The sequence below is a fragment of the Euprymna scolopes genome, chromosome 3 (genome assembly GCF_053919585.1).
Source record: "Euprymna scolopes isolate OS-2025 chromosome 3, ASM5391958v1, whole genome shotgun sequence".
In the NCBI taxonomy this organism is placed as follows: domain Eukaryota; kingdom Metazoa; phylum Mollusca; class Cephalopoda; order Sepiida; family Sepiolidae; genus Euprymna; species Euprymna scolopes.
The window spans coordinates 51098902-51124230 of NC_136484.1; the positions used below are offsets into that span (position 1 = coordinate 51098902).

At 30.6% G+C, this 25329-nt stretch overlaps 1 protein-coding gene across 1 annotated transcript in view; it reads left to right on the top strand.

Annotated features, from left to right (window-relative positions):
- LOC145263297 (uncharacterized) overlaps positions 1–25329 on the top strand; it is a 58359-nt gene that overhangs the window by 10955 nt on the left and 22075 nt on the right. The window contains exons 3-4 of the mRNA XM_080120380.1: positions 2929–2969; positions 12345–12517. Of these exons, the coding sequence (XP_079976506.1) occupies positions 2929–2969; positions 12345–12517 (214 nt within the window). The remainder of the gene's footprint in view (positions 1–2928; positions 2970–12344; positions 12518–25329) is intronic.

Here is a 25329-nt window from a genome sequence, read left to right on the forward strand (position 1 = left end):
TTTTCAGCTTGAAATTGCAAATAACCGGTGCTGTGTTACGATTTCTTCACTAAGTATTACTTTCATATCACTTAAGCATTTTCGGTCCCTTTTTTTTTTTTCTAACTAGCAGGCAATCTACTTGAGTCTTGACTGTACCATATTCATACATAAAGAGATGAATAAACCAGTGATAAACACAACTATGGTTGGAGAGAAGTGCATCTGTCATTCTTCAAAATAATGAATTCAAACATAAGCAATAATAAATGAACTGGTAAATAATTTCATGCTGGAAATTATTTAAATAGTCTAAAACAAGTTATTTTGTTTTAACTACATATTGGCATTAATCCTTCCAACCTTACACGAATGATATATTGGCACTAGCAACATAGTAAAAAAGATGATATAGCCAATATTTCGGCCTTCTAATAATACGTTATCAAATAATTTGCTAATTGCCTATTGTCTTTTTGGTTAATTATTGCTTAATTGGGTCAGGGTTTAAAGGGTTAAAAACAATTTAAAATGTACTAGAATTTCCGTCTGTAAGATGCATACTCCTAGTAAATTAAAAAAATATATCTTAATTTAGTACTCATAGTTGATAGAAAAACGCGTGAAGTTATTTTATAATTTTATTAATATAACAATTTGTATTGTCTTCTCCATTGCATTATAATGTTTGTATTGCCTATACTATTGCATTATAATGTTTGTATTGTCTATACTATTGCATTATAATGTTTGTATTGTCTATACTATTGCATTATAATGTTTGTATTGCCTATACTATTGCATTATAATGTTTGTATTGTCTATACTATTGCATTATAATGTTTGTATTGTCTATACTATTGCATTATAATGTTTGTATTGTCTATACTATTGCATTATAATGTTTGTATTGTCTATACTATTGCATTATAATGTTTGTATTGTCTATACTATTGCATTATAATGTTTGTATTGTCTATACTATTGCATTATAATGTTTGTATTGTCTATACTATTGCATTATAATGTTTGTATTGTCTATACTATTGCATTATAATGTTTGTATTGTCTATACTATTGCATTATAATGTTTGTATTGTCTATACTATTGCATTATAATGTTTGTATTGCCTATACTATTGCATTATAATGTTTGTATTGTCTATACTATTGCATTATAATGTTTGTATTGTCTATACTATTGCATTATAATGTTTGTATTGTCTATACTATTGCATTATAATGTTTGTATTGTCTATACTATTGCATTATAATGTTTGTATTGTCTATACTATTGCATTATAATGTTTGTATTGTCTATACTATTGCATTATAATGTTTGTATTGCCTATACTATTGCATTATAATGTTTGTATTGCCTATACTATTGCATTATAATGTTTGTATTGTCTATACTATTGCATTATAATGTTTGTATTGCCTATACTATTGCATTATAATGTTTGTATTGTCTATACTATTGCATTATAATGTTTGTATTGTCTAAACTATTGCATTATAATGTTTGTATTGCCTATACTATTGCATTATAATGTTTGTATTGCCTATACTATTGCATTATAATGTTTGTATTGTCTATACTATTGCATTATAATGTTTGTATTGCCTATACTATTGCATTATAATGTTTGTATTGTCTATACTATTGCATTATAATGTTTGTATTGTCTATACTATTGCATTATAATGTTTGTATTGTCTATACTATTGCATTATAATGTTTGTATTGCCTATACTATTGCATTATAATGTTTGTATTGTCTATACTATTGCATTATAATGTTTGTATTGCCTATACTATTGCATTATAATGTTTGTATTGTCTATACTATTGCATTATAATGTTTGTATTGTCTATACTATTGCATTATAATGTTTGTATTGTCTATACTATTGCATTATAATGTTTGTATTGTCTATAATATTGCATTATGTTTGTATTGCCTATACTATTGCATTATGATGTTTGTATTGCCTATACTATTGCATTATGATGTTTGTATTGCCTATACTATTGCATTATAATGTTTGTATTGCCTATACTATTGCATTATAATGTTTGTATTGCCTATACTATTGCATTATAATGTTTGTATTGTCTATACTATTGCATTATAATGTTTGTATTGCCTATACTATTGCATTATAATGTTTGTATTGTCTATACTATTGCATTATAATGTTTGTATTGCCTATACTATTGCATTATAATGTTTGTATTGCCTATACTATTGCATTATACTGTTTGTATTGCCTATACTATTGCATTATAATGTTTGTATTGCCTATACTGTTGAATTATAATGTTTGTATTGCCTATACTATTGCATTATAATGTTTGTATTGCCTATACTATTGCATTATAATGTTTGTATTGCCTATACTATTGCATTATAATGTTTGTATTGTCTATACTATTGCATTATAATGTTTGTATTGCCTATACTATTGCATTATAATGTTTGTATTGCCTATACTATTGCATTATAATGTTTGTATTGCCTATACTATTGCATTATAATTTTTGTATTCCCTATACTGTTGAATTATAATGTTTGTATTGCCTATACTATTGCACTATAATGTTTGTATTGCCTATACTATTGCATTATAATGTTTGTATTGCCTATACTATTGCATTATAATGTTTGTATTGCCTATACTATTGCATTATAATGTTTGTATTGTCTATACTATTGCATTATAATGTTTGTATTCCCTATACTATTGCATTATAATGTTTGTATTGTCTATACTATTGCATTATAATGTTTGTATTGTCTATAATATTGCATTATAATGTTTGTATTGTCTATACTATTGCATTATAATGTTTGTATTGTCTATAATATTGCATTATAATGTTTGTACTGTCTATAATATTGCATTATAATGTTTTCCTATATCATGGAATTCTTTTACTTTCAGATTTTCATCCTAGGTATCACTGCATCTGATTCAAGATTATGGTAAGAATTATCTATGATTTTATTTTTTGTTTTCTTTCTATTAAACTTCAAAGTTTATGCAAATATGTATGAAATGCATACACGTTGAAATGAGTTTAAACAGACACAAATATACTTTTTAGAACGTTGTCTAATCATGTTTCTAATTTTATAAATTTATAAATTTATAAAATTTATAACAGTTTTTAGCTATGTTCCAAATTTTATGAAAATTTCTTCAAATATCTCTCTTTGTATTTTTAAAGTGGAAGGATTCTGCTTCCTTTACTCCCCTAAAAGAATAATTCGAACTTAACTCAATCATTCTCCCAATAGAATATGTTTCAAAATTCATTAAAAAAAATTAAAAACAAACTCTTGGTGAATCAGAATGGGTGACTCAAATCCTCATTTTAAAAAAATTCAGAAGTGTAATATCAATTTTTATGTAAGATTTTGTATAAAAACACTTAAAAATAAGAATAAATTTTAATTCCTGTTGATGAGTTTGTATGTTAGAATCAAGTCTCATCAGATTCTTTCCTATTCAAGTGTAATCCTCTAAAGGTCAGCAATCATGATGCATCAAACAATGTTTTAACCTGATCATGGATTCTGGCAGTTTGTTTTATGACAGCAAAAAAGATTCAGTTGAAATTTTGTCGGGATGAATCCCTATTTTATAATGGTTTCTTTATTTTATTATAAACTATTCTTAATCTGGATTTTCGATCAAGTTACTTCTTTGTATATTTTAACACCTTGGGAGTTCGTTGCCATGCCCAGATCATAACAGTCATTCTAGAAATATTCTCTCAACACAGATAAATCAAGATACTCTCCCCGGTAAATGATCGAATTATATGAGAAATAAAGCTATGACACAATTGTTTCCGGGGAGTGTTACTTGGTTGAGGAAACCAGCTCACCAGGTGTTATATACAATATCAAACGACAGGCACATCAATGCAACAAGTTGATATATCATCAGCCATAACCGGCTGACATGGGTCACTTCTCTAGTCTTCATTCCATCGTTACAAGCAGCATTTCCATTGTCATCATTGGAATTAATGGAAGGGACCACATACTGAAATCAAATGCTTGTACAAAAATAGCGAACAAATGCATTTTTATAAAAATATATAATTTATTTTAAATTTAACACTGGTGAAGCATACCCATGCAGCCAAACTGTTATCTACGTCTGTTGCATATGAGAATCCAAGCTTAACTGTTTAAAACAAAACAAAACAATTACACTTCAATTCCCCTCTTCTTCATTGCAAGAGAGAGAAAGGGTAGTGAAGGAATGCAAAAGAGAAAGGGAGTGAAAGAAATAAAATGGGAGAAAGAGAGATATTCATACATAATGTGTGAATAGTTTTGTTTTTGCATGCCTCGATGACTAGTTCTGTGGGTTTGACCTTTCGTTTTCTGGGGTCTCAAATCGTTTTGACGCAGGTGAATATTATTAACGAACTGTCATTCTTGGCTTGAGTCATCCCAGATTGATATATTCTTACATTTTCAAAATCACAAAGCACCTGCTTAACACCTCTGCACCTCACAAGTACAGATAAGTTAGGCAAAAGTTTCCTTAGTGTAGTAGTAACCAGGTCCCCCAAAAGGGGCACTCTTCATTGTGTCACAAAACTTACAAATGGCAGTAAAATCAAGTCAACAGAAAGAAACAAGATCTACAAAGGCAAGGATGAACACGTTCTTAATAAAATTCATGCCATTCAAGAAGTCCTCTCTCTGATAATCTTAAGAGCCACGTTGAAATCTTGGTGAATCAGAACAGGTGACTCAAAATCTGCAGCAAACATTGTCAGATAAATTTGCATTATACTTAATTATTTTTTTGCATAAAATAAATCAAATGTTATTGTTTCACTGTTTTAAATTTGTTTGTATTATTATAAAAAATATATTACTTTATGAAGTACTAATAGACCGTCCAGCATTGCCTGGTCATAAAATACACATAACTATTATATTTTGATTAATGCAGATTTCTTATTTATTGTAAACAGAAATATCATAGGTATTAAACTTAACGTTAAATTCCTTTTTAAAAAAAAAAAAAAAAAAAAAAAATGAAGTAACAAAAAAAACAAAAAGAAACTGAGGCATGCATGCAAGTATGTTTTTTTTTCTAAACAGTTCACTTTTTGTAAGTAAAAAAAAAAACAAAAAAACTTGAGCTGAGATCAAAACCAACACCTAAAGACAGTGTCAAGTATGATAACCATTAGGCCAGCTTGATAAGATTTTTAAAATGTGTTTTTAAACCTACTTATTCTTAACATAAAGAATCTATCATCTGAATGCGCATTCATGAACAGTTGATAAAAAAGATAAACATCCGATGATTTCCCATGTTTTTAATTTTGCCCCCTTAGCAGCCCTTTTTTGCGAATGAAAATTGATTAAAAAGTTTTCCACATGTTTGAGTATATACCAAATTTCAAGTCTGTAGTTCAAGCATTCGTTGAGTATATAGGTTGAGAATTGCCCTTCACAACTTCGACACTGACAAGAGGACAAGAAGCATCAGCTGATAGAAAATACATAAGGATTTTAAGAGTTGCATTTGTAAACACTACGAATTAAAACAACAAGAAACAGATCAGAGATCATTTGGAGTTTTTTAAAAAAAACTTGATGGTAACAAGATACCAGAAATTACAAGAGATCATCCCCAGTAGAAGCAACGTGCACAAAGGGCGAAAATAACAGGATCAGCGAATAATGAACAGGAAATTATTAGAGAGAATCACCAGCACATGAACATGAACATACACCAAAAACAACGGTTAAGAATGAGCCAAATTTCGCTGGCTTATAGTATGTGCACACCACACAAATACCATCAGTAAAAGGCTAACAAATCGACCCAGTGAGTGGCATGAATCATTCAACTATCCCAACCATTTTATTTATTTCTAAGTTTTCCTGGTTTCGTGCCAACTTTGTTTGGAGAAAGCAACTGTTCATATTCCATTGCAGACATCTATAAATATAAAAGCAAAAATGTATGTATGTTTGTATGTGTGTTCGCTTTTTCTGTATGTCTACAAAAGGCTTTTTTCAGAGAAGCGGTCGCTCGCTTCACAACTTTTTAAAACTTTTTATATCACATATAAATCGCAATATCTCACAGTTAACAACGAAGCTTGCCTGTCTATTTAATTTGCTCGATTTCAGGAAGATAAATATTCAACATTTGTCGCTTGCCGCATGTGGGTTAGTCTTTTTCCTATAACATCTTGGGAAAAAAAAAAAAGGTGTTCTGCAGTAAATGAAATACTATCCTGCAATCAAACTTGACCTCATTAACTCATTAAAACGGACACTTGCCAAATCCAAGTAATTAAATAAATTCAAACGTATTTCCGTTAGCATCTCGCGGTGGGGCAATGGTTAACGTTGCACTTTCTTTTTTTTTTTTTTCACACTTTAATTTACAACTTTGCCTCAAGGGTTCGATCCTCATACTTACTTTTTTTTTTACCCCCCCCCCCGGAGTTTCCACACACACCTCCAAACACCCGGGCAACGCCGGGTACCCCTCACTAGTAACTTATAAATCAGCATTTCACCTGCCAGAAAAAGGCATCGGTTGAATTAAAGACATCGCCACCAGAGCAATCAATTTAGTGTATCAGTTTTGCTGCATATTAATGTTCTTTCATTGCAATTTACAAATTAAAAATTTAATTTCGATGAAATTTCTTTGGATTGCAGCCACAATTTTGTGATGTGCTGATTGAATTGAACAGACTATCAATTCAAAATAATGTTACTAAAATTCTAAGATATAAATCAATCTATCAATTTGAGCATTATTTCTCGGATTTTTTTACTCATTCCCTCCATCAGTTTCTGTCAGGCAATGCTATTGGCAGGTCTTAAGATGATATTCAGTCTTCAACAAACTGGAGCCAAATAGTTAACCCCCCCCCCCCTAGTTTAATTACTTTATTAAATTGCAGTCAAATAGTTCTCCCCCTTGTTTAATCTACATTAAAATGGAGTTATTCCCCCCCTTCTTTAATTACTATGTGGCTATAATGAGGTTTTCTAACCAATCTTTTGCTGCATAAATGGATTCTATATGAATATGTTACTCACAAATTTCGACTTAAGAATCAAGCCAAGGCTTTCTCTCTTTTAGCAAAACTAAGATAGGAGTTTATATAGTTGTTTCTTGATGTTTGGTGTTTTCTCTAGCTCAGGGTTTCCCAAACTTCAGGACACCATGGAGTCTCTGAGTAGGGCAAGGGTTTTTCATGGAGCACTAAAAAGATAATTTCTAAAAATAAATATGAAAAACATTAATTTTAAATTTTAACACTAACTAATGATAATGTTTACAACCATTTATTGCTTTTGAGTAATCAAAAATTGTTGCATTTTTTTGTTAATTTTTTTTTTTTCTTTTTTCATAAACCATTCTGAAACTCTTTACAACTGTAGTTATCTATCATATCTTTTTTCCAGTTTACAATCATTAAATCTTTCCATATAAAGCAGTTCTCTTTAAGAAAGGGTTTCCGGAGTCCCTCAGTCTCACTGACAGAGCTCTAGGGCTCAGTGGAGCCCAGTTTGGGAAACCCTGCTCTAGCTGATGTTTAATGCAACTTCTAAAATCCTTGTGTATTTTCTGTCAGATGATGCTTCTCGTTTCTTTATTATTCAAGCTGTCAAGCTGAAGAGCAAGATAGATTCCACTGTGGCTCTTAAGGTTATCACGGCATGAAATCCATTAAGAACATCTTGATCTTTGTCTTTATAGATTTTGCTGTCTCTTTCCGTTGACTTCATCTTGCTGCCTTTTGTAAACTTTATTTCTTCTATAATCAGATTATTTACCCGGGGGGGGGGGTATCTTGGTTTGTCCATGTTGGTATATGTTTTGAGAATGACTGTTACATCCTGAGTACGGCAACCAGTTCCCCAGGTATTAGATATAATAAATGGAAGTCTCCGTTCAGTCTTGAAAAACAATGGAAATCCCCCTTGTAAGGGTAGCTCTGCATGAAATTATGAAACAAGGGTTGCGCAATCTCCAAACATATTTTTCCTGAATTGCCACTGCTTGAGTCCAGTAGCAAGGATAAGTTCAGGAAGACTGGAAACAATGCCGAGATAAGCGGAAAGCACATACAGCACGTGGAATTCCCAAATGGTCACCCATTTTAATACTGACCAGGCTCGGTGTTGCTTAACCTTCGGTGATCAGATGAGAACTGGTGTGTCAATGTGATTATGGTGTATAAATATGATAAATAGCACATATTAAAATCTTATTGTCTCCATTCAAGTACGAGGGAAGTTGAGTATAAGACCCACAAATGTGGGCTCTTTATCATTGTGCCAACCTCTTTCTTGGTCATAACTGATGAATTTTGTTTGACTAGCATTAATGTAAAGATCAATCTTACTGGTTGTTTTTTATATTAGAGAGAGAAGATTACTATCTCTATCCATCTTGTCTGACAACATAGCAAGATCATCTGTTTTAGATCTATGAATTCAACTGATAAAAGAAAGTCTGATAGTTAATTTGGGACATAAAAAATATTTTTCTTTTTTAGAGCGATAAAAAAAAAAATAGTTGATTTTGAAACCTGCTGTTTAATATTACAACTTTATTTGAGATTCAGTAAAATCACTACATGCACGCGTTCACTTCATTAAAAACTTATTTATGTAATGTTTCTGAATTTTTGAGATGATGATTGGTAATTTCCATCATTTGAATTATTCAAACTACTTTTCTCATTTCTATTATTTGGATTCTCCAAACCACTGTCCTCATCTTGAGTGTTAATTTTCACAACGTTTCAGTTGATGTAACCTCCAACTTTCTTCAGGTGTATGTCGAACTCAAGAATGTTTGTCAAACTTGGGAATTTGGACAGAATTTCAAACAGAACTCTTTAATTATTTCACAGGGGCAGGATGCTCTTGTTCTGTTAGCCATGTTTAGAGTACTTGTAAAAATTCATCATGAAAGTGATATTCTTCTGATGGTTGAAGGTTCAATTCTCAGTGTGGGTGGCTGAAAAATACAATTGTAAATTACTTAGGACCTCTATCTAGTCATAAATCCAAATAACACGAATAACCAATCCTCATCTCAGAAATTCAGAAACGTAATACTCTTTTCATTTTTGAGTCCTATTCTCATGCTTTGGCCGATGCAACATGATATAACAATAAGAAATGAAAATAAACTATTCTTTAGTCTATTGTTTTCGTCATGAGTGTTATTTTTGCAACATTTCTATCGATATAACCTCCGACCTTCTTCAGGTGTATCTTGTCAAACTCAGGAACTTTTTTGTCGAACTCGGGAATTTGTATGGAGTTTCGAACAGAACTTTATTTGATCCACGGGGGGGTAGTATGCTCTCATTCCATCAGCCATGGCTGGGTAAAAGTCTTAAGCAATTCTCGAATTGTATTCTTAGAATTGCCCGTACTGAGGATTGAACCTTCAACCTCCACAATGGCGTCAGCATTTTATCCGTTATGAATGGGTCCTTGTGGACAATTCTAATATAATTTTTGGAGCCTTAAATCTATTTCTTATTTTCTAGATATACAAGCTTACTTCTGATCAGTATTACTTATTACTACTTATTACTATATATCTATAAAAGTGAACGTGTCTGTGTGTGTGTCTGTGTACATTTCTCTATGCAATAACTCTGTCAATTTTAAGTCTATAGGCTCGAAATTTGATATACAGGGTACTGAGATTTGGGAAAATCTTTGATCCGTTTACGGCCAGAAATTTGGCTGTTAAGGCGTCAAAGTTCTACGATTTGACCTTTGATAACTCTATCAAACTCCTCTGACACTTGAAATTTTAGATATAGGTTCCTTGGACATAGATCTAACTTAATAACTTGATTTGAGCCCAAAACAATAAATTTTAAGAGGTCATAATAGGGGTGAAAGTTTAAAAAATTTACCGCTCTTTTTTTTTCTTTTTTTTTTTTTTATTTGCTCAACATACACCTCCAAACATCTGGGCAACAGCGTGCTGAAATGCTAGTTACTATATAAATATATATGTGGTGACCTTATGTTATTTATAATTAACTAGCTAGCCACCTGGCATGATATTTTAATTTATGCAGATTGTGTATGCATTATTATAGAATCAATCCTCTATTGATTATTATATATTACGAGGAATAATTTGACCAGTGGACTAATTCGAAAAAAAAAAAATTTTTTAATAATAATGATAATGTGGTTCATCAAATTCCATCTGTGTTTGTTTACAATATCACATCAGCTGATATTTGGGCTTGATGATGAATGCCCTGGAAAAGTCACTTCTGATTAATGTTTTGTTTTAAACTACGCAAACAAAGGAATGATTTGCGGTGATACCTCTTTTATCTTAAATTGAACTCATTAGTAAGAAAAAATTAAAATGGTGAAGTACACTTGGGTTTGAACAGGGGATCATTCGATCTGTAGTCAAATGTTCTACCACTCAGCTATATCTCCAGATGATAATAAATCTGTTTTTTTTAAGAAGAAATGATTTGCTGAGATTTTATTATCTCCCTTGGTCAGTGTAACATAAACTATTCCCTTGTAAAAATTATTTTTTATCTATAAAAGAGAAAAGCTATTTTTTACATTGGATTTTTTTCGATACTTATTGAATGAATTTCTGTACAAAACTTATCTAAGAACACTGCCAGATATATAAATTATCTTTGTTTGAAATTTTCAAAAGTAAGCTCAGCCATTTCAGAATCTATGAGGAAGGAACTCACACCTCGCACACACACAAAGTGACTTTTATATAATAGTAGAGACAGAGATAGTTCCCATATTTTATTAAATTCTGTACTAGGTTGGTTGGTTTTTGTTTTATGGTATATTAACCCTTTTCGGGTTAATGCCGAATTCAGTGGTTTTGAAGAAAAATCTTTTAATAGAATTTTTTTTCAAGTCTGTTTCTTTTTAACCTATAATTGGGACCCTAAGAGGTACTACTGCTCCAGATCAGAGTGGACCTAGGAGCAATGGCAATTAACGGGTGGCTCCACACTTTCCGAAGCCCGCAAGCTGGGGCCTCACTATCAGATATAGTTTATGATCATATCCAGGACCATTCTATACTACGGCTGCTTAGTAAATCAGCGATCAGTGTCATTCAGCATTCAGCTGCTTCTTAGAATTGTCTTTCTTTACACCATTCTTCTCTGTCTATAATTTTTACTGTCATTATCTGTATAACTTTACTCATAAATTATCTAATTAGCAGCAGGGGCGCCCGGCTTTGCCTGGGCATAAAATATGCTTAAATATATTTTAATTTGTCCAAATTTTGTATATATTATTAGAGAGGCATTAAATCAAAAGTAAAAAAAAAATGTTTTTGGGTGCCATCAGCTAGAATCGAAACTGAAGCTGTAGCATTCAATGCTGGTGACGTTACCAATGTGCCACACATATGAACTGATTAAAAAAAATTTTTTGAAACTAAGATAAATGTACAAAATGCATAATGATTTTTTTTCAATTTTGACCCCTTAAAAACTATTTTAACTGGCTAAAAACCCATAAAAGAACGGTCCATAAAAAATCCAATCATTTGAGGCCCCTAGCGCTACTCTGCAACTTTTAGTTTCAGAAGAGATAGAGTTTGAAAATATGGAGAGACAGATTTATAGCCTTTTCTATATTAGATTAACTCTTAATGACTGAAAGTGCTGTTCATATTTCCACATTCTACAATATTGCATGAAGATTTTTTTTCAATTATATTTGTGAATATATTTAAAACATCACAGTTTACAGGAGATAACACTTTACTAGTCCTCTTCACATTTACTTACATCCGGGTCATAATAATTATTTCCTTATGTATGTATATGATCATGTCTGAAACTAAAGGCATTAATTGTAGTACTATCAAACTTCATGTATAACTTTTCATCATTTTTAATGCATATACCTGGTCATTTCGATTAATCATTGGGTGTCTTCACACAGCTTATCATCAGACAGTGCTCGCTGACAGCAACCAGTGTTAAGTCATGCTCGGGCAACATCAGATGGCCTTGCTGATGTTCAATTTAGAACATCGACTATTATTATTAAAAAAGTAAAATGTTAGATAATCTATATATTAATATGATAATGTGTGTGTTATTTTCTGTGTCACGCTTACATCCGGGTCGTTTAATTGTTATGTACTTCGATTTGTTGTCATAAATAATTTGATCAAGAATTCTTCATAAGTTTTGGTTTTGATTATAGCTGATGGCATTCAAGTCAGGTAATTTATTTTAATTAAACTTAATTTTTAAAAATTAAACTTAATCTATATCAATTTGTTTTATTTTACAGGGAAGTAATACGTGAGAATGGTAACAAAGAACTGTGCTGTTTCTGCAGCCGTAAAAGCCTTAAGACTAAGGAACACATCATTCCTGAATGTGAGAAAAAACTGGGAACGATGCACTTTTCTGAATATTTTGGCCCACCTATATGCTCGTGCCAAGCATCAAAAATGTATCCGGGTAAGTAGAACTCCCAATGTTCAATCATCACTTGATTATGTGTATTATCTTCACTGACATGCAGCGGATAAACTGATCACATTTGCTTTTTAAATTTAACCGTAAAGTTAAGTTTGAGACTGTGCTTCCTTTTTCTGTGGGGAATAAGTTGAAGGAAAACCCATATGGTATTAGCTATATACTAGTGGGACCTGTGGAAATTCCACAGTGGACTCTTCCATATGTAATATATTGATGTTGGCATTCTGTGGATGTTCAGCATAAATGAAAATGTCCTAATATTATTGTAGCTCTTTTGTTAAAGCTGCAAAAGTATTTATCTAATCTAGCAGGGACGCCAGGCGTAGCCCGGTCATAAAATACGCTTGAATATCATATTTTAATTTGTGCAGATTTTGTATATATTACTATAGAGTCAATTTTATATCGATTCTTATATATTATAACGTTGTTTCAAAAATTAAAAAAATATATCCATATCACTTGGGTGCCTCAGCTTTAATCAAAACCGAAACCAAAACTTATGAATAAAAAAAAATATATATATATATATATATATAAAACTTGAGTTCCTTCAGCTATAACCGAAACCAAAACTTATGAAGAATTCTTGGTAAAATTATTTATTAAAAAAATAGATGACTTGAGTGCCATCAGCTATAATCGAAACCGAAACCAAAACTTATAAAGGATTCTTGGTAAAATTATTTATTACAATAAATGGAATGTCTTAACAATTAAATGACAGTCATAAGAAAGAAAAAAGATGTAAGCGTGACACACAAAATAACACACTATTTTATTAATATATAGATTCTGTAAAAAATAAACCCAAGAGAATTGTTAAACTCCAAATGTTTGGGCACTGTCATCTATTATATAAAAGCAGTTGTTCTACTTTCTTTTCTTTTCTTTTATTTATTTATTTTTTTTTGCATTTTCACCTCAAACAAGGCACAGTGCCACTTTGATGTAGGGGGCTACTATCTGAGATATAATTTCCAGGGATACTATGTAGGGAGTTGAGCAGCAACATATTTGTTTACATGACACTTGAACTTCTATGTGTCAGTACAGTCAGAAAAGCAGGAACCCGAAAGGGAAATCCAAAATCTAGCAGTCCTAGGGAAGAAACTATTAAAATAGAAGGCTTTCCAGCATCTGGGGATCTCTACTGTGTAGGGGTGGGATTTTGCTGTTTGTCAGGTTTGTCAGGGGCTATTTACGTCAAGGAGTTATAAGGACTTGTAGTTTGTCAGAGCACCTACCCTTAAAATACTTGTAAAACAGGCAGAGGTATGCAACATTTTATCGATGGGGCAGAGGTTGAAGTCTAATTGAGAGTGCCGGACCTATTAGGTTGGCGACTTTCTTTTGAACCCTGTTTAAGAGTGAGACACTAGTAGCAGATGCTCCAGCCCGAATGTAACAACAATATAGTTCATACATGGGCAAATGGTGGCCTCGTCAAGATACAGGATACTCTCAGGGCGTAAGTAACTTTCTAGTATGGTAGAGAGAGCCCACCTTCTTGGTAATGCCCTCTAAGGAGTTCTCCAGGATCAATAAATGTAAATTTTAATATAACATTTTATCTCTTTGGACTATTTTCATTTTCAACATAATTTCTCTTCATATTATTGTAAAAGCAAGTGTGAAGAAAGGAATTACCCAGAAACAAAAATGTCTTTGTGTTTTGTTTTACTCTGCATTGTCTAGGAACAATGAACCTGAGATTACACTACTACATTTAAAATGGATATTATATATGTTAAGTGTTGAGACATTATGTTGAACAGAGATGGCGGTGAAGAAGCAGTGCAGTCCCAATACTGAGTGTGAAGTAATTGCCAGTAACAAAGATGGTGGCGAAGAATCAAATGCAGCTTATGACGTAGATAACGGCAAACTGATTGAATCCAAAATTCAACAATTTTTATAGTAACTTTGGAAGCTTTTCATTGGTTGGTTATTATAACTTGAGATTATAAAAACGATCATCAAAATCATTGGTGTTACACCCCCATTAGGAGTCAAAAACATTTAACACCCCCCCCTTTTTTTGATATAATGGAATAATCCTTTCAGATTCAATTTAGTTTGACTTGAGAAAAGGAAAAAAAAATTAAATAAATAAATAAATAAAATAAACAAATAAATGAACAAATAAAATAACAATTTTTTTTGTTTTTTTTGTTTTGGGGAATTTGTCAAATTGGTCAAAAAGAATTAATATATTGCTATAATGTGTAAAAAGAAGCCATTTTTTGTAAATCACGTTAAGGTTTGTTTTTTTTTTGTTTTTTTTGGTACATAAAAATAAACACTTTTCAAATATATATACATATACAAATATAATTCTATTCAAATACATATTTTTTTTTTTTTTTTTTTTTTTTACATAGGCATCACCACATTATCAAGGCCAAGAGGCCACTCAAGGATAAGGGTTAAAGAGTGTACAGTAGAAATTGGACATTATAGTAATCCTTAGTAATCTAAATTTGGTAAAGTTGATAACTTATATGGAACGGCTCATCAAGAACTTATTTACGTTAGACTTGAAGACAACCATATTGTAGTCAGCCGGAAAGCAGGAAAACGGAAGACAATTCCATAGGCGTGCTGTTCTAAGAAAAAAACCTTGTTCATGGAATCTACATTTAGGTTTAGGCACAGATAAAGAGTGGGGGGAATTTTTGATAGTGTTTACAGCTAGACGAGTGTTTCTTGTGAAAGTTTGGCGAGGGGGGACCATAGATTGAAGCTCATTCGAACACTTTCCATTAAAATAACGATACATCAGAGACAAACTCGCAACATCTCTTCTATGAGATAAAGGTTGTAAGGAAGAGAAAAGGACATCTCCTAAGAGGCTACGAAGTCTATTTTGAACTCTATCAAGGCAGGCCAAGTCCTTTCTAGTAGCTCCTGCCCAGATGTGGCAACAGTATTCCATCCTTGGACGTACCTGGCTCTTATATAGATAGAGAATAGCATCAGCAGTGAGATATCTACCGGATCGATAGAAAGATCCCACCATTTTTCCAGCGGCCTTGGCAACAGATTTGATGTACGTGTTCCATTTAAGATCAGGAGTAATGGTCAAGCCAAGAAGTTTGTCAAAACTTGAGGCCTCCTGAAGACGAGAGCCATTCATTTCAATTTATGTCAGATGTGGATCAGAATGTTGATGATGTAAAGAGAGAAGCTTGGTTTTAGATGCATTAAAAGTAACCAGCCATTCTTTACCCCATTGTACTACGTGCTCAAGATCAGAGGAGAGAGAATTGGAGAGAACTTGGTCGTTTACTGTCTTAGATGTGCTACCATAAATAGTAGTGTCGTCAGCATAGATGTCTACAAATGATGTAAGGATGTGATTTGGAAGATCATTAATGTAGATCAGGAAAAGAGTTGGGCCCAGGATGGACCCCTGAGGGACACCGGCATTAATACTGTGAGCTTCTGATTTTTGCCCCTCAACTACTACTCTTATGAACCTATCAGAAAGAAATGATTTAATAATTGAGAAGACATTTCCAGCAATACCATAGCTAGAGATCTTATGAAGTAAACCTTTATGCCATACCCTATCAAAGGCCTTAGATATGTCAAGAGCAATTGCCCTAGAAAGGTTGCCTCCGTCGAGAGAAATATAATCCTATTCAAATACATATATATATATAGCCATGTTATATATAATTTTGAAGCACGTTTTTCGCTCTATCGAATCCTGTTCTCAATCACTTCATTCATTTTTTCGCAGGCTTTTCGACAGCATGGACAAAATTCAAATCCATACGATTTTTTTGTTCCAGTTCAAAGTAAACCGAAAAGTTGCGAAGACAGCTCGTGATATCAATGATGCATTTGGTACAGGAACCACTAACAAACATGTGTCACAATGGCGGTTCAAGAAATTTCACAATGATGACAAGAGCCTCAAAGATGAAGACGGTCACGGCCAGCCAACTGCAGTTGATAACAAACATTTGAAAGCCTTAATTGAAGTCAAAACCACAAAAAGTTGCTGTTGGACTCAAGAGTCGGTCACTATTTAAAGCAAATAGGGAAGTCAAAAAGTTGGATAAATGGATGGCGTATGAATTGTCGTTTTGAGGTATCTTCTATGCTCCTTCTGCGCAACAAAAATGACCCATTTCTCGAACAGATTGTGATTGTGTGATAAGAAGTGGATCCTTTATGACAATCAGTGACATTCAGCACAGTGGTTGGATGCTGGAGGAGCTCCACAACACTTCCCAAAGCCAAAAGTGCACCAAAAAAAAATTATGGTGACTGTTTGGTGGTCTGTGGCTGGTCTCCTCCATCACAGCTTCTTGAATCTGTGCGAAAAGATTACGGGGGAGAAGTATTGCCGATAAATTGATGAAAGGCACCAGAAGCTCAAATGTATGTACCCGAGAATATGAAGGGACCAATTCTCTTCCATATCAACGCTTGCCCACATGTTGCTCAACTGACCCTGCAGAAGCTGAATGAATTGGGCTAGGAGACTCTGCCTTGTCCACCATATTCACTGGACCTCTCGCCCACCGATTATCACTTTTTCAAGCGTCTCAACAACTTCTTGCGCGAAAAAAGCTTCAAAAGCCTTCAATGATGTCATTACTTCCAGAACTCTAGATTTCTATGCTAATGGAATAAATAAACTTGTTTCTCATTGGCAAAAATGTGTCAATTTTAATTGATCTTATTTTGATTAATATTATGAAAGAAGTTATGATTTTTTGAAGTTGAACATCAAAAACGACATTATTTTTGCACCAACCTAATATTTTATCATTTCCTAACTATTTTCATTTCTCTACAAAGAAAAGCAGCAGGGAGAAGGAGGCGGTTAGTTTTAATAGTTCTCTGAAGTCATCCTTAATCTTTATTTATCAGTTTCAGTAGTGCTTTGGAGGCTTCTTAAGTTTTATTTATTTATTCATTAGCGGGCTGGGGGGGGGGTCATAAAAAAACGCTTAACAATGATATTTTAATTTGTTCAGATTTTGTATATATTATAGTCTTGATTTCAAAAGTAAAAAATGTATTTGGGTGCCATCAGCTAGAATCGAAACTGAAAACAAAACTGCAGCATTTAAAGCTGATGACGTTACTACTGTAGCAACATGACATGCATATGAACTGATTAAAACTAAACTAACATGAATGAACAAAATGTATACAGATTTTTTTTTTTTCAATTTTGACCCCTTAAAAACTATTTTAACCAGCTAAATACCCATAAAAGAACAGTCTATATAAAAAATCCAATCATTTCAGGCCCCTAGTGCCGCTCTGCGACTTTTAGTTTCAGAAGAGATAGAGTTTAAAAAATATAGAGCAGACAAACAGACAGACATAGTGAGATTTATTTGCTCCTCATTTAAAAAAAAAAAAAAAAATGTTTCTTCTAGAGGAGTGCATGAGAAAGTCCACACTATTTAACATCTTCTATTTAGTTTTTTTATGTTCCCAGACAATGCCGGGTAACCCTGCTAATTAATAACTTTTGCAACTGCTGTTTTTAAAAAGAAGACAGCTAAACGAAAAAAAAAAAAAAAAAAGACAATGAGCAACATAACTATGATACCGACTACTGCTATTATTAATTATCTACAGTAATCTACACGACAATGCTTCAGGTATTACATTTCTGAATTTTTAAGATGATGATTTTTTTTTTTTTTTACACACAGAAATCACCACTTATCAAGGCCTAGAGGCCACTCGAGGATAAGGGTTAAAGAGTGTACAGTAGTCAATGGGACAATATTATAGTAATCGTTAGTAGTGGAAATTTGGTAAATTGGATTACTTAAGGGAAACGGCTCAAGAACTTGTTTACATTGGACTTGAAGACAACCATAATGCAGTCAGCTAGAAAGCAGGTAAACGGAAGAGAGTTCCACAGGTGTGTAGATCTAAGAAAGAAGCTTTGTTCATGGAATCTATGTTTAGGTTTAGGCACAGATAAAGAGTGAGGGAAATCATTGATAGTGGGTTCAGCTAGACGGGTGTTTCTCGTGAGAGTTTGATGATTGTTGATTCATATTATTTGGATTCTTTAGACTACTGTTCTCATCTTGAGTGTTATTTTCACATTCTTTTATTGCTAGCTGAAAAAAAAAAGACTTTAAAATCTTAAAGGAATGGAACTTCTACTAGTATGTAACATCTATTGTGGGCATGTATCATTCTAGACTACAAACCAAAAAATGGTAAAGAAACAACTACATAACAAATAAATGTTATCAAAGGCAAGAAAAGTTACGCTTTTACCTATTTGGATAAGTTTTGTGTGTTTATACTTATTTTAATGTGTTTATTCAATTTGAAACCCAAGTTGTGCTGAGTTGTCATCTGAGTTGTCTATCAGTGGTCACCTGATTGCATCAGGGGATCACCACACTCTTCAGCACATCCAGATACACTTTGCTGTTGACTTTCAAGCAGACTTCAATGATGTGAGATGGCATGATGTGGCCCTCACGTGAAACCACATCAAAGACCATAACCGTGGTTGAAAACTTTATTGAGCTATGCTCTCAAGTGTTGAATCATTCGGATTTATATTTTGAGGGTGCTGGCAATGGTCCTTTTGTCATAACTTGGATCAATAGAGAGCATGAGTTGTACAGTGGCGCATCTCCAATCTCGCTCATTGAACATTGTGTCACTTTCAGACATGATAGAAGGTTTTTATAACTCTTTGGATTTGTACACAACTGGCCAAGTAGTAGATGATCTAAAACAAAAAAAGAAGCAGGTTTTCATCAAACGGAAATGGAATCATGTTGGCTTTTCTAGGGCAACAATTTTATCGTTCCACCCTGTATTGGTTTTCTATTTCGCTATATTATGTTCTGATCTTAATTACTACTATATCATCTTTGATTTAAAATAAAATATTTTTTTTATTATTTGGATTCTTCCGACTACTGTCCTCATCTTGAGTGATATTCTTATTCACAATGTTTCTGTTGATTTAATCATTTATCTTGTCAAACTCAAATTCTTCCATTGAACTCTGGAATCTGCACGGAACTTTCAACAGAATCCTTTTATTTACTTTCCGGGGTAGCATGCTCTTGTTCCATCAACCATGACTTGCGACGTCCTAAGTAATTCGCAACTGTAATTTCAGTCGCCCACGCTGAGGATTGAACCTTCATCCTTCAGGAGAATATAACTTTTGCAACTGAATTTCTCTAAGTACTCTAACCACTGTGCAAGAGGTCCTTTCAAACAATCCTAGTACGAATTTAAGGAGCCTTAAAACTGTTTTATTTGTAGTTTCTGGTTAGAGTACTTGGAAAAATTCACTTGTAAAGGTAAAATTCTCCTGATGGTTCAATCCTCAGTGTGGGCAAGCAAAAATACAACTGCGAATTACTTAGGACCTCTATCCAGTCATGGCTGACGGAGTAAAAGCATGCTACCCCTACAAAGTAAATAAACAGTTCCGTTCAAAATTCCATCGACCAAAACGTTGTGAAAATAGCACTCAAGATGAGAACATTAATATGAAGAATCCAAATAATACGAATGACCAGTCCTCATCTCAAAAATTCAGAAACGGTTTTTCTTTGCTTTTTAAACTTTTTTTATACCTGATTTTTATTTGATTAATAATTTTTATTCAATATTGTCTTTGTAATATTTTTCTATGAATTACTAGGGACTGTTTTGTTTTATACAGTAGTCCATCCTAATTTGGCATCCTGTTCAAGATTATAACAAACTTTCCCATCAATATAATCCATTACAAGATTCATATTCTGACGATAATTTCAAATTTACTAAAATGAAAAATATAAAAATCATACAGTTATGTAGATTTTATTATTTCTAGATTTTTTTTTTTTTTTTCTGATTTCAGAGGAAATTCCGTGATGCAACTAATTAATTTTTCAATTAAAATCACCTATTATGAATATACATGATCTCTTTTGGGAATTTTACCTATAATATTCTATTTGATCATATATTGTAATAACTTTAATAATTCAAAGTGTGTGGATATTGGAAAATAGTATTGTATAAATATTAGCTTCAAATTTACCCTCTTTGCAGAGTCAAAACTCTACCAGACGTTGGCTTATATTCTTCCACTGGAGTGACATGTTTATTTTATGTACATGAAAATATACTCCATTCGAGTGAGAAGTTTCATTGTCCAAAAATAATTTAAAAGTATCATAAGTTATATTTTGTGTATTGTTTATTTTTATTTTCTCTCTCACTCCCCCTCTATCCCATCATGCCTTCTCTCTGAATCTTCTTCCTATTCTGCTTAACTATTGCCAATCTTTTTCTCTCCTCTACCTCCTTCTCAATTTTCTTCCTCTTAATTATTAGCAATTTTCTTACTTCACTAAAAGAAAAACTGATCACTGTCACTTGTCTATTTTCTTGGCTTATATACTCTCTCCTCCTTCTTCTAATAACTTGTCACTTCCCTCAAAAACTTATCTTGATAGATTAATCAAAAGGAAGACTATTTTTGTCATGAGTTTTTTTTCACAATCTCAGTTCAAATCCAGAGTATTTTATTTAGTACTTGTTCAGAATGAGAACAAAAATCGGAATACTGAATTTCAATTAAAACTAATGGTATATGTGCTTAATTGTCATGTTGAAATTAGTAACATATCCAAAAATTACGAAAAAATGAACTACAAAATTAATTCTTAATGAAAATAGTTTTCAAAGTAAATTCCAAGTAATACTTAAATAATAAACAGGTTCTAAACTGTGAGCCACTTCCCTTGTTTAAGTTACATTTCAAAAATAACAATGGCAAAGCAATGGATTGTGAAATCACATTTTATGTAATAATACAGTAATATTTTACTAATTGTAACATGAACATTGCGTAAATAGCATTGCTTTACACTAAAATTAGCATAGAAATTAATAATTAATGACATTGCTTTTAACTGAAATTGACATAGAAATTAATAATTAATGACATTGCTTTTAACAGAAATTGATATAGAAATTAATAATTAATAACATTACTTTTAACTGAAATTGACAGAAATTAATAATTAATGACATTACTTTTAACTGAAATTGACATAGAAATTAATAATTAATGACATTGCTTTTAACAGAAATTGATATAGAAATTAATAATTAATAACATTACTTTTAACTGAAATTGACAGAAATTAATAATTAATGACATTACTTTTAACTGAAATTGACATAGAAATTAATAATTAATGACATTGCTTTTAACAGAAATTGATATAGAAATTAATAATTAATGACATTACTTTTAACTGAAATGGACAGAAATTAATAATTAATGACATTACTTTTAACTGAAATTGATATAGAAATTAATAATTAATGACATTGCTTTTAACAGAAATTGATATAGAAATTAATAATTAATGACATTGCTTTTAACTGAAATTGATATAGAAATTAATAATTAATGACATTGCTTTTAACAGAAATTGATATAGAAATTAATAATTAATGACATTGCTTTTAACAGAAATTGATATAGAAATTAATAATTAATGACATTGCTTTTAACAGAAATTGATATAGAAATTAATAATTAATGACATTGCTTTTAACTGAAATTGACATAGAAATTAATAATTAATGACATTGCTTTTAACTGAAATTGACATAGAAATTAATAATTAATGACATTGCTTTTAACTGAAATTGACATAGAAATTAATAATTAATGACATTGCTTTTAACTGAAATTGACATAGAAATTAATAATTAATGACATTGCTTTTAACTGAAATTGACATAGAAATTAATAATTAATGACATTGCTTTTAACTGAAATTGACATAGAAATTAATAATTAATGACATTGCTTTTAACTGAAATTGACATAGAAATTAATAATTAATGACATTGCTTTTAACTGAAATTGACATAGAAATTAATAATTAATGACATTGCTTTTAACTGAAATTGACATAGAAATTAATAATTAATGACATTGCTTTTAACTGAAATTGACATAGAAATTAATAATTAATGACATTGCTTTTAACTGAAATTGACATAGAAATTAATAATTAATGACATTGCTTTTAACTGAAATTGACATAGAAATTAATAATTAATGACATTGCTTTTAACAGAAATTGACATAGAAATTAATAATTAATGACATTGCTTTACACTAAAATTAGCATAGAAATTAATAATTAATGACATTGCTTTTAACTGAAATTGACATAGGAATTAATAATTAATGACATTGCTTTTAACTGAAATTGACATAGAAATTAATAATTAATGACATTGCTTTTAACTGAAATTGACATAGAAATTAATAATTAATGACATTGCTTTTAACTGAAATTGACATAGAAATTAATAATTAATGACATTGCTTTTAACTGAAATTGACATAGAAATTAATAATTAATGACATTGCTTTTAACAGAAATTGACATAGAAATTAATAATTAATGACATTGCTTTTAACTGAAATTGACATAGAAATTAATAATTAATGACATTGCTTTTAACTGAAATTGACATAGAAATTAATAATTAATGACATTGCTTTACACTAAAATTAGCATAGAAATTAATAATTAATGACATTGCTTTTAACTGAAATTGACATAGAAATTAATAATTAATGACATTGCTTTTAACTGAAATTGACATAGAAATTAATAATTAATGACATTGCTTTTAACTGAAATTGACATAGAAATTAATAATTAATGACATTGCTTTTAACAGAAATTGACATAGAAATTAATAATTAATGACATTGCTTTTAACTGAAATTGACATAGAAATTAATAATTAATGACATTGCTTTTAACTGAAATTGACATAGAAATTAATAATTAATGACATTGCTTTTAACTGAAATTGACATAGAAATTAATAATTAATGACATTGCTTTTAACTGAAATTGACATAGAAATTAATAATTAATGACATTGCTTTTAACAGAAATTGACATAGAAATTAATAATTAATGACATTGCTTTTAACTGAAATTGACATAGAAATTAATAATTAATGACATTGCTTTTAACTGAAATTGACATAGAAATTAATAATTAATGACATTGCTTTACACTAAAATTAGCATAGAAATTAATAATTAATGACATGGCTTTTAACTGAAATTGACATAGAAATTAATAATTAATGACATTGCTTTACACTAAAATTAGCATAGAAATTAATAATTAATGACATTGCTTTTAACAGAAATTGACATAGAAATTAATAATTAATGACATTGCTTTACACTAAAATTAGCATAGAAATTAATAATTAATGACATTGCTTTTAACTGAACATGACATAGAAATTAATAATTAATGACATTGCTTTTAACTGAAATTGACATAGAAATTAATAATTAATGACATTGCTTTTAACTGAAATTGACATAGAAATTAATAATTAATGACATTGCTTTTAACTGAAATTGACATAGAAATTAATAATTAATGACATTGCTTTTAACTGAAATTGACATAGAAATTAATAATTAATGACATTGCTTTTAACTGAAATTGACATAGAAATTAATAATTAATGACATTGCTTTTAACTGAAATTGACATAGAAATTAATAATTAATTACATTGCTTTTAACAGAAATTGACATAGAAATTAATAATTAATGACATTGCTTTACACTAAAATTAGCATAGAAATTAATAATTAATGACATGGCTTTTAACTGAAATTGACATAGGAATTAATAATTAATGACATTGCTTTTAACTGAAATTGACATAGAAATTAATAATTAATGACATTGCTTTTAACTGAAATTGACATAGAAATTAATAATTAATGACATTGCCTTTAACTGAAATTGACATAGAAATTAATAATTAATGACATTGCTTTTAACTGAAATTGACATAGAAATTAATAATTAATGACATTGCTTTTAACAGAAATTGACATAGAAATTAATAATTAATGACATTGCTTTTAACAGAAATTGACATAGAAATTAATAATTAATGACATTGCTTTTAACTGAAATTGACATAGAAATTAATAATTAATGACATTGCTTTTAACTGAAATTGACATAGAAATTAATAATTAATGACATTGCTTTACACTAAAATTAGCATAGAAATTAATAATTAATGACATTGCTTTTAACTGAAATTGACATAGAAATTAATAATTAATGACATTGCTTTTAACTGAAATTGACATAGAAATTAATAATTAATGACATTGCTTTTAACTGAAATTGACATAGAAATTAATAATTAATGACATTGCTTTTAACAGAAATTGACATAGAAATTAATAATTAATGACATTGCTTTTAACTGAAATTGACATAGAAATTAATAATTAATGACATTGCTTTTAACTGAAATTGACATAGAAATTAATAATTAATGACATTGCTTTTAACTGAAATTGACATAGAAATTAATAATTAATGACATTGCTTTTAACTGAAATTGACATAGAAATTAATAATTAATGACATTGCTTTTAACAGAAATTGACATAGAAATTAATAATTAATGACATTGCTTTTAACTGAAATTGACATAGAAATTAATAATTAATGACATTGCTTTTAACTGAAATTGACATAGAAATTAATAATTAATGACATTGCTTTACACTAAAATTAGCATAGAAATTAATAATTAATGACATGGCTTTTAACTGAAATTGACATAGAAATTAATAATTAATGACATTGCTTTACACTAAAATTAGCATAGAAATTAATAATTAATGACATTGCTTTTAACAGAAATTGACATAGAAATTAATAATTAATGACATT